Source organism: Helianthus annuus, chromosome 2, assembly GCF_002127325.2.
Source record: "Helianthus annuus cultivar XRQ/B chromosome 2, HanXRQr2.0-SUNRISE, whole genome shotgun sequence".
NCBI lineage: Eukaryota > Viridiplantae > Streptophyta > Magnoliopsida > Asterales > Asteraceae > Helianthus > Helianthus annuus.
This window is the reverse complement of record NC_035434.2, coordinates 174,005,842-174,019,687: the sequence shown is the minus strand read 5'-3', so window position 1 is coordinate 174,019,687 and position 13,846 is coordinate 174,005,842. Positions and strand designations below refer to the sequence as shown.

The 13,846-nt window shown below is 35.7% G+C and overlaps 2 protein-coding genes across 3 annotated transcripts; both read left to right on the top strand.

Moving 5' to 3' along the window:
- Positions 1 to 282: 282 nt before the first annotated feature.
- Positions 283 to 1,546, top strand: LOC110927361 (dirigent protein 18). The gene has a single exon (XM_022171038.2). The coding sequence runs from the start codon at positions 656 to 658 to the stop codon at positions 1,412 to 1,414; it is 759 nt and encodes a 252-aa protein (XP_022026730.1). The 5' UTR covers positions 283 to 655; the 3' UTR covers positions 1,415 to 1,546.
- A 2,868-nt stretch (positions 1,547 to 4,414) lies between these two features.
- On the top strand, positions 4,415 to 12,776 carry LOC110927362 (beta-glucuronosyltransferase GlcAT14A). Of its 2 annotated transcripts, none has more exons than XM_022171040.2 (4): positions 4,415 to 5,435; positions 7,060 to 7,135; positions 7,237 to 7,347; positions 12,134 to 12,776. In XM_022171040.2, exons 1-4 carry the CDS (start codon positions 4,871 to 4,873, stop codon positions 12,645 to 12,647), a joined length of 1,266 nt encoding a protein of 421 aa, XP_022026732.1. In that variant the 5' UTR covers positions 4,415 to 4,870; the 3' UTR covers positions 12,648 to 12,776. The 2 variants fall into 2 exon arrangements, with proteins under 2 accessions (XP_022026732.1, XP_022026731.1); XM_022171039.2 differs by having other exon boundaries at positions 4,416 to 5,435; positions 7,237 to 7,352; positions 12,139 to 12,776.
- The last annotated feature ends 1,070 nt before the right edge of the window (positions 12,777 to 13,846 follow it).

Genomic DNA, 13,846 nt, shown 5'->3' with positions numbered 1-13,846 from the left:
AAATTAAATTTTTTTTTTTGTTGTGCTGCACATGTGCATTATATGTGCACTACACATGTGCACTATATCTGTAATAGTGCACATGTGCAATACAACAAAAAACTTTTTTTTTATTTTATTTTTTTGAAAATTTTTTTCCATGCATAAAAAGCTGCGATTTTTTTTATAAAAATTTAAAAAAAAATTGGTATGTTTTTTTGGCTTTTTTAGTTAGTTTTTGGTTTTCTTATTTAAACTAGATTTCTCATGATCCATCCCCTATCGCGCTATTGGTTATATTGTTGTTCATATAAGAATGATCTTATAGCTAGGAGGTTTCGATCAAATAAGTTGAATTATATTATTTTTATTACTTACCTGAATAAAATCAAAATCTTTTATATATGTCTGGTTGGTTACAAATGATTAAACCTTTATCTATACATGTATATAAATATATCTATGGTTTTGTTAGAACCACTACAATATAATGAAATAATGGTTTAGATGAATTTGCAAATTAATTAATTAACATAAGTCAAAGATTACTACTTAATTAAAATATTAAACCAACTCCATCTTATTAGTTTGTATTTAAGCACCACAATTCTTACATTCATAATCATCCATAACAACAAGCATCAAATCTTTAACCAACTTTCATACATTTTCCAAAATGTCAAACCAATCTTTCCTTTCGATCGTCGCGATCCTCGTCATCGTCCTGCAAACCGCCATCTTGAAAACAACGGCAGTCGACCCACAACCATCAGCAGGCGAACCTCATGTTTTCGAGCTTTACATGCACGACATTCTAGGCGGCAGCAACCCAACAGCCAGACCAGTAACAGGTCTACTAGGAAACATATACAGCGGACAAGTCCCCTTCGCTAGACGCATAGGTTTCCGCGCACCACAAGGTGGGGTCGCCATCCCAAACGCCAACGGCCAAATCCCAACCGTCAACGCCAATGGTATCCCACTAGGAACCGGCTTAGTTGGCACCCAGTTCGCAGGAAACATAAACCAAAACAATGCACAAAACCAGATAGCAGCCAGTTTGGGACCAGATGGGCTTGGACTAGGATTTGGGACCATAACTGTCATTGACGACGTGTTAACCATCGACCCAAAGTCCGGTTCGCAGATGCTAGGAAGAGCACAGGGAGTTTATGTTGCTAGTTCGGCTGATGGGAGTAGACAGATGATGACATTTACAGCCATGATGGAAGGTGGTGAGTATGGAGATAGTATAAACTTCTTTGGAGTGTACCATATTGGAAGTGCAATGTCGCGGTTGTCGATCACGGGTGGGACTGGGAAGTTTTTGCATGCTTGTGGGTTCGCTGAGGTGCGGTCATTGATACCAGCTGGTCAGATTGTTGCTGATGGTGTGGAGTCTTTGCTCAGGTTGACTGTTCATCTTTCTTATTGAGAGTTTGATGTAGCATATATAATTCATGTGTGTGGTTTTGTGAACAAAATGTATTAATCTTTGTTTGTGTTCTCCATTTGTATATCATTGTTTCCATGATTGAAGAAATAGAACTTGGTTTATTGGTAACAATCAAACTCTACCTATGGATACTAAATATGTCGTGTTTGCGGGTTGGGGGTCTAACCTGACACAAACCCGAACATGACACAAACCTGAAAACCTTGTTAGACATGTAAACCCCGAACACGACACAAATATTCGCAGATTGACACGAGCACAACCCGTTTAGTCCGAATTTTTTTTACTTTTTCATATGAGTACTTTAAAATTACAAATTTGTAACAAAAACATAAAAATGTATATAAAACAATTACATTTTAATAATAAATCTAACTAGAATTTCTATTATAAGTTTCGAATTTTGACATAAAATACGAAAGCAATTTAATTTAGTTTATAAGATGGAACACATTATTAAAAAAGTATAATTTAATTATCTTAAAGGTATCAACATGCGAACACGCACGCTGACACACCCCCTCCCCCCAGCTAAACGAGTCATGGGTTCGACTTGAAATTAATTTGAACTCAATATTACTAAACCCAAATTGTGCAGGTAAGCATCCACAACGCTAGACTGGTCCAATATTCAGCCTTGCCTCGTCAGCATGCTACATCATTCCAAACCTCATTTTTTCCTCCGATACTAAACCACTCGAAACCTCCACCCCATTATCAACTTCGCATGCTTTTCCTTTTATTTAAACTGTATCTAATATATATAATTTATTTACTTAATGATATTATTTATTTCTTTTTAAAATATTAAATAATACGGAAAAACAAAATTCATAATTTATTTATTATTTATTGTATATTATTTTTATTATTTTGTTATGTAGTATATTTATTTATATTTATTTATTAATAAACTCAAATAAAGTATTAAAAAAGAATATTTAATTCTTACAACAACTCTTTTTAAAACGACTACTTTTGAAACAACTAGTTTTTTCTTGATATAAATCAAGTCGCATATCAATCAACATGTGCACTTCTCAACTAATAATTCATTTCAAAGATTCCTAAAAAATGGCAAGAAGACATTGGAGTGATGATGAAGACATGGTTTTAGTCAACTCGTGGATTGACATCTCTGATAATAGACAAAGAGCCTTTTCAATTAGAGCACCTTTATTTGAAGGATTCCGTCAACGAATAGGAGAAACCAGTCGCTTTGCGTACGCCACTTTGTCAAGCTTTCATATTCTGTTCGCGGAGGTTCGCAGATTTCATGCATTCCTCAATTTCATGTTGGCTCAAGGTGACGGCATAACAGAAGCACACAATAGAAGATTTGGTCACATCTCGTTCTAACAATTAATGAGAAACCATCCTTGTATGCAACCTGCTATGCATCTGGATGCCCGACTCCGACGGTTCGAGTTTGATGATTAGGTTTAATTATCTGCTTTGTTTTTGTTTAATTATTTGGTATAGTTTAAGTTTAATTACCTGGTCTTGTTTAGGTTTAATTATCTGGTGTGTTTAGCTTTAATTATGTGGTTTGTTTGGTTTAATTATCTAGTTTGTGTAATGTTTTTAATATTAATAAATTTGTTTTTTAGTTCATATTATTTTTATTTTTTTATTCTAATTTAGTTTAAACAATTTTAAGTTTTATTTTATTTTAAATAAAGGGGCGTTCGTAAGGGACCCACCCAGCACACTCGTCTGATGCACCGGGCCAAACCACCTCATGAGTCAGGACTGCCTATATCACCTTCCTCCAACGCATGCCCCACCTCTTTGAGACTTTATGTCTTCCTGATTCCAAACCACATCTCCGGATTTGACGATGTAGATTCTTAAAGTGTTGTGGACTTATGGCTCCCAATATTTATTTAATTTTATTTTTCAACTGTTATAAATATCATTTTATACGAGTTCATTGATGTAATACAAGAATATTTGTATTGTAAGATATTAAAATGTAGGGTTAGCGATGAGTTACTTGTATAAATAGCTTGATGTGAATATATCGTCATTCTAGCATAATCTTCTTGTAAAAGATAATATTATAAACATTAATGATAAATTACTGTCATTCTTCCTTTTTACCCTCATAAAACGATTATCCTACTTGCTAATATGGAAAAATAAAGATATATCAAATTGGAAAAATCATTCGATGAAAGTGGACGCGATAGGATTCAATCCAATGAAATGGTAAAGAAGAGGTCACAAAGTCTTTTTCAAGGACATTAGACTTCACTGTGAGTTCAACCAAGTGCATTTTTATAGAGACGGACTTCTTGTTGCGACATAAAATTCTCTATCTATAAAGAAAAAAAAATATGATTGATACAAGAAGCATTTCCCTATGAAACAAACATAATTATTTAAACCTATACCGGCTATTAATTAGTATGCATGAAAACAACGGAACCTATTGTAATAGTTCCTTAGTTTAAGCTCAACTTCTTCTTTCTTTGTAAACCCCTTTTTAAGTTCGACACTCCTACTATAAACATTTGTTTGAGTCTTGTGAAGTGATACACTATAGCCTAATATTGTTGGGTGCACATATTGAAGATAAATGTGTAGATGTGGATCTATCTATGCTCCCGTAACCTTCTATCATGGATCGAAGACTTGAAGTTTTTACTCTCATCACGTATTAAAACAGAGACCATAATTGTGAGGGTCTAAAACGGCCAATTTTTTTCTTTACATAGTAATACTAGCCTAGTCGTATCTAAACATAAGTTTAATAAAAAGATGCTTTTAGAAAATCCATTAAACCATGGTTGATTATTAAGATTAAAAAAAATAACACAACATCCAATATCATCATCATATTAATTAATAAATTAAAATCCCTTAAAACGATAAGACAATAGCAAATCTTTTTGTTCTTAACTTGATGATGAAGAATAACAACAATATGGTAAAGTTTTAATTAGATTACCTTTCTAATCAAATATTTAAATCCCCCTTACAACAACTTTAAACATTGGCATCAAAGTGGAAGCAACCACCAGAGAATGCGGACGGACAATTCACAGCACCAACATTGTCACTACATCCCTTCTCGCCGGCCACCCTCCACCACCACTACAACCACCGCATCTAACACCCTTTTTAACCCTTGAAACCACAAACCCATCAAAAAGATTCAATCTTGATACAAACCCATCAACAAAAAATTCAATCTTGAACCACACCCACCAAAAAAAATTCAATCTTGAACCAAACCCACCAAAAAAATTCAATCTTGAACCAAACCCATCAAAATTTTTCAATCTTGAAGCAAACCCACCAAAAAAAATTCAACCTTGAACCAAACCCATCAAAAATTTTCAATCTTGAAGCAAACCCACCAAAAAAATTCAATCTTGAACCAAACCCATCAAAAAGATTCAATCTTTATCTGAAATTCATTGATTTACAATGCAAAACTCACCACCATCATCATCCACCACCACTGTGTACACCATCTTAACCATCACCACCCTCCTCTTCCTCCTCCTTTTCTTCTCCTCATTCCCCACATCACCACCGCCGCCGTCCTTCTCCGACCCCTATCTCTTCCCCCACCGCCCCTCCACCGCCCAATACCACAACCACCAACTCCTCTTCACCACCACCAACAAAACCACCAACCAATCTCCACCATCCATTGCCTATTTCATCTCCGGATCCTCCAACGACTCGGGTCGGATCATCCGGCTCTTGTTCTCCATCTACCATCCAAGAAACCAATATCTTCTTCATCTTGACAGTTCTGCCCCTCAAAAAGAAAGAGACTTTTTAGCCCTAACTGTTCAGTCAGTTAAAGTTATGTGGTCTGCTCAAAATGTTAATGTTATTGGGAAATCTGATCTTGTTTCCCCTAAAGGGTCTTCTTCTGTTTCCTCAACTTTACATGGTGCTGCTATTTTGTTGAAGCTTTGTTCTGATTGGGATTGGTTTATTAATCTTTCTGCTGCTGATTATCCTCTTGTTACTCAAGATGGTATAGTTTAACTAACTACTATTGTACCCTTTTTGGTTTTTTCCCAATTGATTAATTTCATTGTTCTAGGGTTTATATGTTTCATATTATCATTTGAAGTGTAATTTGTCTATAATGTGATCCATTCTAGCAGTTAGTTTGTTTCTTAGAACCATGGTTGCAAAAGTCGCTAGGCGCTCCCTAGTCGGTCGACCGGGGAGTTGAGAGGACTCGGCCTAGACGAAGAGTACTCGGGGAGTACTCGGACGTGTTAAATTATAAAGAAATTAGTTTTTGGAAATTAAATATATGTTAAATAACATAAATTTACTAATATCTATTAAAAAATAAGTGAAATGATATTTATTCTTTAATATGATATGCATAGAAATTATGTTTTATTATTTTTTAAGTCAAACTCAGCCCGAGTTGACCTACTGGATAAGATTTTGGCCGAGGTTGACCGCGTTTGACAGATTCCGAGTAATTAGGTGGAGTGAAAGAAAGTCGTCTCGGCAGCCTACCTTGTAGCGACTACTCGTGGTGTGCTCGGCCTTGGAAACCTTGTTTTACAACCATGCTTAGAACCTATAATGTTGTATGAGTGTGTTTTTTTTTTCTATAGTATCATTGTTGCATTGATTTTGATTTTTGAACTTTTCGGGTGCCTAGTCACAAGTTTGGTGTAGCAATTTGTGGTAGTTGTTGGTTTTAGAGTTTCTTCACAAAGACATTTATCTATACCGGTTAGAATATCGTTACCGATATTGTCGGCGATATTGACCGAGATATCACCGATTTTCCCAATATCAGGACCTTTCTTCCTAGTTCTACCATTCGTCTTTCTTCTTATTGCTGCAATTAGTGATTTAAGTCTTAAATGTTAATTGTTAGTGTTAAATGTTGGTGTTTTAAGTCTTAATCAGTTCTTACTTGCTAAAGTTGATAGGGGTTGTTTGGCAACATCTGAATGGTTAAGTGTTGAACCAGTAAGAGGTCTGAACCATTAAGTGTTGAACCAGTAAGAGGTCTGAACCATTAAGAGCCTGTATAATGCTTAACCGTTCAGAGGCAAATGTCTGACCAATTCAGATTAGAGGTCTTAACCATTCAGACTCTGTATAAATCTTAACCATTTAGAGGCAAATGTCTAAACCATTCAGACATCTGCTCGTGAAACAAACAGTCTGAACCATTAAGTGCTGAACCAATAAGAGGTCTGAACCATTAAGAGCCTCATTAAGAGGTAAACAAACAACCCGTTAGTGTTTTGCAAGTTGCAAAAGGTTAATTTGTTAACGGTAGGAGAATATACTAACTTGTTAGTGTTAAATTGCTATATATATAAATTTTACATGATATTAAAATTACCGATGTCTCACCGCGGTAACCTATATCTCATATATCGGTCCTTGACCGATATCCGAATTTTTACCGCATTAACTGCGTAGATCCTTGCATTGATTTTGATATTTGAACTTTTTGGGTGTGCAGTCACAATATTGTTGTAACAATTTGTTGTAGTTGTTGGTTTTAGAGTTTCTTCACAAAGACATTTATCTGTATATAAAAAATAAAAAAAAAATACTGTTAAATGGGATTTTGTTATTTCTTTCATTAACCCTTTCTTTTTGTTTGTTTCAAGATCTTCTTCACATTCTATCGTACCTGCCTAAAGATCTTAACTTTGTGAATCATACAAGCTACATTGGATGGAAAGAGTATGTCAATGCTACTTTTACGGTTTTACCTATTTTTTTTACGTGTATTATTCACTAGCTATTATTAAGTTACACAATCATATGTATTTTCATTTTCGCAGGTCGCGCATTTTGAAACCGGTAGTCGTTGACCAGAGCCTTTTTCTTGCTGAGCAGAGTGAGATCTTTTACGGCACTCAAAAACGGCCATTGCCAGATGCCTACCGGTTGTTCACAGGAAAGTTTTCTGTTCTTCCAATTTGATATTATACTATTATAGTCTATGCTAATATAGTCATATAACTATCCCTAGATTTAAGCTTTTGAAATCCATACTTGTTAATAGCGAATAGCGGTAAATAGCGACAAGCTACCTATACGCCACATAGCGATAGCGATGAGATAGCGAGCGCTATTTGATGTTTAGCGATAATGCATTAGTTTTTTTTAGTTAGGGTTTTATTCATGAATTTAAGGTTTTTTGATGCAATTAGTGAAGATTACATCTGTTTGGTCGATTAAAATGCCTAAAAATTCGGTTTTTAATATATTTTAAAAAATAAACCCTAATTGTCGATGTTTCACGCTATTGAGTGCTAAACATCAGATAGCGATGATCCAGCGCTACGCTATTCGCTATAGCGCTCGCTATCATCACTATTAACAACTAGGTTGATATCTGAGTCATAGTAATCAAGTCGTCAATGACTCTCCTATCGCTTAGACAAAAGGGCAAAAAACCGCACATCTAAGACAAAAAAAAGCACAATAATATGAAAAAAAATACATTTATTATAGGCATAGAAAATTATTAAAAAAAGTTAATATCGTTTCACAAGTCACCATTAAAATGATCAAGTTAGTTACAAAAGTACGAAACTTATAACACTTCACAAAAAGAACGGCAACATTCACTGTTAATCATTACCAACGAAACTGTTAAATCAGATAAAAACAAAAGGAAAACCTAGATATTGCATCGCCTGCCCCTGATCAGAGGTGTGTAGGGGTGTTCAAAAAACTCGTGGCTCGCATCTCGCTCGAAACTCGCTTGAAAAAAGCTCGAAGAAAGCTCGGCTCGAAATTGGCTCGGTTGTTAACGAGCCAGCTCGGCTCGGCTCGGTTTGTAAACGAGCCGGGCTTGTGAGCTGGCTCGGCTCGTGAGCTGGCTCGATAAGGTTTACATCCTTCATTTTTTTGTCCCACATCGCTTGGAAAACAAAAACTAAGGGAGTATTTCCCCTATAAAAGAAGGTAAAAGCAATGTACAAAGTGAATGAACTATTTATACTTGCATATTTAGCCATATGGTTAAATTAAATGACAATTATGGCCCTTAGTCTATGAAGAAATTCATTTTCAAAGGCTTTTTAAGTAGTAAATTTTGCGATTCTTTGTTAGTTCGAGCTAGATCGAGCCGAGCCGAGCTAGCTCGAATTCTAATCGAGTCGAGCTCGAGCCTCAAATCTCAGCTCGATTTGAAATTCGAGCTAAAGCCGAGCCAGCTCGAATCGAGTTCGAGCCGAGCTCGAGCTGGGTCTAGCTCGGCTCGGCTCGTTTACAGCCCTAGAGATGTGCGCTTTTGTCACGCTTAAAAAAAGAATCTTGCCTTGCCACACGAAGCACACTGCCTGAGTGCCTATGCATGCACCTTGTGCTCTTTTGACTTGTACGATCTGATTATCTAATTTTGATTGTCGATAGCCTCTTGGCTTTGTGGCACCACCAAGGTGGCGCGTGTTTGAGTCCCACAAATGGGTAATAGGTGGATTTTGGGTCTGTGTGTGTGTTCGGGTTCGAAAAAAATCTAATTATGATTTTTCTTTCCTCCATACTAATCTTAAAATCATGCATCTAAACACCTTAAGAAGAATGAGATTATAGAATCTCTAATCATAGCATTGTTGTAGACACAAGAGGCATTGTAGAGTTAATTACTGTTTTCGTCCCTGTGGTTTGTCAAAAATCACTATTTCAGCCCATGAGTTTAAAAAATGCGATTTCAGTCCCTGTGGTTTCACTTTCGTAACCATTTCAGTCCCTGTGGTTTCACTTTCGTAACCATTTCAATCCATTTATTCTGTTAGTACAGGGACTGAAATGGTTACGACTTACGAGGTGGACTGAAATGGTTACGAAAGTGAAACCACAGGGACTGAAATCGCAATTTTTAAACTAATGGACTGAAATAGTGATTTTTGACAAACCACAGGGACGAAAACAGTAATTAACTCAAAAGGATGTATATAATATCCTGGTTTTTGACATTTTTTCCTTTTTTTATATGGATAATTCTTGTAGGCCTATAACTTTTAGTTCTATGAATCTCTAAGCACTTTGTTCCTTTTAAACCATTAAACACACACTTAGGGTTAAGATTTGGTGGCGGACTCGGAAAATATATATGTGTAGCACAAAATATTTTGTGGCTTGCTTTACCGTAAAGTAAGTAAGATTTAGGGTTTGTTGTAATACTTTAATGTTGTAAAGTTATTTTAAAGTTGTAAATATGCTTACTAACTCTAGAGTTTAATGACTTCCAATACTTGTTTGAGGTCGTAAGTATCAAATTTGTAAAACGTAGTTCAGACTGTTATTTTACTTTTAGGAAAAATTACAAGTTTTGTCCTTTATCTTTATACCACTTTTCAGGCGGTATCCTTTTTAACGAATGTTGACAGGCGGTGTCCTTTACTAGGTATTTTGTTGCAAGTTTAGTCCTTTACACCCAACCCAGTTAAAAAACTCTGTTAATTGTTGGGTGTAAAGGACTAAACTTGCAACAAAATACCTAGGTAAAGGACTAAACTTGCAACAAAATTCCTAGTAAAGGGCACCGCCTGTCAACAATTAACAGGGTTTTTTAACTGGGTTGGGTGTAAAGGACTAAACTTGCAACAAAATACCTACTAAAGGACACCGCCTGTCAACATTCGTTAAAAAGGACACCGCGTGAAAAGTGGTATAAAGATAAAGGACAAAACTTGTAATTTTTCCTAACTTTTTATATAAAGATAGATAAAGTTGTATTTTTAAACATATACAACTATAGCTTTTATTGTGTATTTTTCTAAAAAAGTGTACAAAATAGTTATATTTTTGTACAACTGCAAGTTGGGCAAAAAAACAGGTGGGACGATAAATAAAAGTCGAAAAGTTCTAAAAAATGCTTGAAGTTACCTTATGTGTTCTGAAAATACCTTTTCCTCAAGGCCACCCAACGATTGGAACTACTCAATCTTTTAAAAAAAAAGTTGAGTAAACTGCCATTTTGGTCCCTGTGGTTTGGTCAATTTTACCACTTTAGTCCAAAACTCAAACTTTTTGCATCTGGGTCCTTGTGGTTTCAGTTTTATTGCCATTTTGGTCCAAAAATGAAATCAGGTCATACTTGTCTTATAAAATCCTGTTATTGTCATTTTCTGCAGGGGCAAAATGATCATTTCTTTTTTATAAATAAATACCATATTTTATAAGCCAAATATGACCTGATTTGCCCTCGAGGAAAATGACAAAATTGCAGGATTTTATAAGACAAGTATGACCTGATTTCATTTTTGGACCAAAATGGCAATAAAATTGAAACCACAGGGACCCAGATGCAAAAGGTTTGAGTTTTGGACTAAAGTGGCAAAAGTAACCAAACCTTAGGGACCAAAATGGCAGTTTACTCAAAAAAGTTTTAATCATATTACCTATTAGTTTTTGAAATAACATTTCAAAAGTCTCAAATAACTCGAAAAAATAAGCTATTTAGTTTTTCATTAAACATGAGAGTTTGGTCAGACTTCATGATAAAGCACAGAAATTTGGTAAGAATTAAATAGTTTTCAACATGCAGCTTTAATTTGGTCAAAATCTTGTGAAAAAGAAAGGCCATTGTGAATGTCCTATTTATTACAAGTTTACATCAACAATCAACATATAGGTAGATGCTCTTATTACTCTAGATTGGTCGTGTTAACTCGATTAGTATTTAACAAATTTAATGTAACTATTAAAATAAATAGGTACATATAGTTATCAAGCTTTTTTCTCCCCGAATATACGCAATAAATATAAAAATGAAACTTATTTATTTGTCTTTCCAATTCATTTAACTTCTAAAACCGCATTTTTTATAATGAGTTAATTACTATTTTCATCCTTGTGGTTCGTCAAAAATCACTATTTCAGTCCATTAGTTTAAAAATTGCGATTTCAGTCCCTGTGGTTTCACTTTCGTAACCATTTCACTCCACCTCGTAACCATTTTAGTCCCTGTACTTTACAGAATAATGGATTGAAATGGTTACAAAAGTGAAACCACAGGGACTGAAGTGGTTACGAAAGTGAAACCACAGGGACTGAAATCGCTATTTTTAAACTAATGGACTGAAATAGTGATTTTTGACAAACCACATGGACGAAAACAATAATTAACTCTTTTATAATACACAATGGATTTGAACGCATAACCACCTGATGAGTGATGTCTACTATCCCAAAATCATCTTTTTTTTTTCAAATCTTGGAAGTTATTTGTAATAAGTACACGGATGGTCCTTGTGTTTAACCAAAAATTTGGATCTAGTCCCTAGTTTTCTTTTGAAATACACAGATGGTCCTTGTGGTTTGCACTTTGTAACGCATTTAGTCCCCAACGTTTGCCAAAAGTACATGGATGGTCCCTATGGTATGTACTTTGTAACGTATTCAGTCACGAATCATTGGGGACAAAAAGCGTTACAAAGTGCAAACCACAGGGACCATCTGTGTACTTTTGGCAAAAGTTGGGGACTAAATACGTTACAAAATGCAAACCATAGGGACCATCCGTGATCTTTTGAAAAACAACGGACTTGATCCAAAATTTTGGACCATCCGTGTACTTTACTCTTGTTTGTTAGTCTCTATCCACTTCAAAACGGTTGACCACTCGATATAAAGGTAGATGTACTAACGTATGACGTAAATTTGATTGGCTTTATGAGTGAAAATCATGAGAAGTTTCTAACAAATGTTTTATATTTATGATCCTGCAGGTTCATCAACGTCTATATTAAGCCGAAAGTTTGTGGAGTTTTGCATTTTAGGAACCGAAAACTTACCGAGAACCCTACTTATGTACTTATCCAACAGTCTCGCGTCCCAATCAATATACTTCCCGACCGTCTTATGTAATTCTCCTCAACTAAACAAAACCGTTGTAAACCACAACTTACTATATTCCGCATACGATGCCAAACACCAACCGAGGACACTCAGTTCCGATGATCTTGACGATCTAATCAACAGTGGTTCGGCTTTTGGTTCTATGTTTATTCCAGATGATCCGGTTCTTGACCACATTGACCAAAAGGTTCTGAACCGCGGTCAGGGTCTACCGGTTCCAGGTGGGTGGTGTTTAGGCGGGTCTAGTGATGAAGCTTGTAGTGTTTGGGGCGATGCGGATGTTTTGAAGCCTGGACCGGGGGCTAAAAGGCTGGAGCAGCTCATGGTTAAGTTACTGTCGAATGAGAGTTTTGGTTCGAGTCAGTGCATTGTCGAATGATGAGTCGGGGTGTTGGTTTTATAGATTTACAAGTGAAATTTTTTGTATATTGGTATTTGCATCATGAAGTTGATTTGTCTTCCTGTTGTTTTACTATTCTTTGAAGCAATATAGCAGGTAGATGAGCAACAAAGTGCGCCGCCATCCCCTTCAAGTCTCTATAAAGTAATTATGAAAGTTTCATGTGTGTGAGGCTGTGCGGTTTGGGCATTGTCCTAGGGACGTCTCGGACCGGCGCCGCATTGCCTCCCATCCCCCCCCCCCCCCACGTCTCATGTAGGCCGTTTAGGACGGTTCTCCCCCTCTCTCACACACCTATACATACAACTTATATATATACCTATTAGGTTCATCCCCTCATTTCCCCATGTCCATCCTCTTTGCCCCATCCTCACACCTGATCTACGTGACGGATCATCCTCCAAGGGAGGACCATCACCATACCGCATAACTTGATATATTGTGATCTGAGTCTGACAATCTCGTATACCGTTGTTGATTTTAATGCTATCAAATCATTCTGGTTAATTGAGATTTATTTTAAATTATTATATAATACAAATAAAATTACGATATATAATATTGATACAAGTTGGTAGGTGTAGGGTTATGCTTGTTCGAGATCATTATAATTTTAGCAACTAACAAAATCGTGAATGTAATTTGTAGCTGTCAACAATTATCTATACATATGGTAATGAATAGTAATTTTTTTTTGTCTTTTGTTAGTTTTGTCACTCCCAACTTAACACTTATTGTGTTATGTTACCATGTCGTTAATTGATCACTAACTTTTAATCATGTTACTATACTTTTCGGGTTGTCTTACGATCCCTATGACACCCCCAAAAGTATAGTAACAAGATCAAAAGTTAGTGATCAGTTAACGACGTGGTAACAAAACATACTAACTGTTAAGTTGGGGGTGACAGGCGTCAAAGTGATAGTTGGGTGTGGCAGTGGCTAATAGTTGGGGGTGATAAAATCCAATAACCCTTTTTTTGGGTAGTAAACTTTAGGGTTTTGTTTTTTTTTATTTTGTAGCAAACTTAGTTTATTATAATTTTGTCACAAAAGTTAAACGAGTTTAGTTTGTTATTAGTTTTTGTTTTATGTTTTTTCTTGAATTTGGTCGTCGTGCGGTTTGGGCTGTAAACGAACCGAAAAACACGAACAGGTCATTGTTCGTGTTCGTTTGT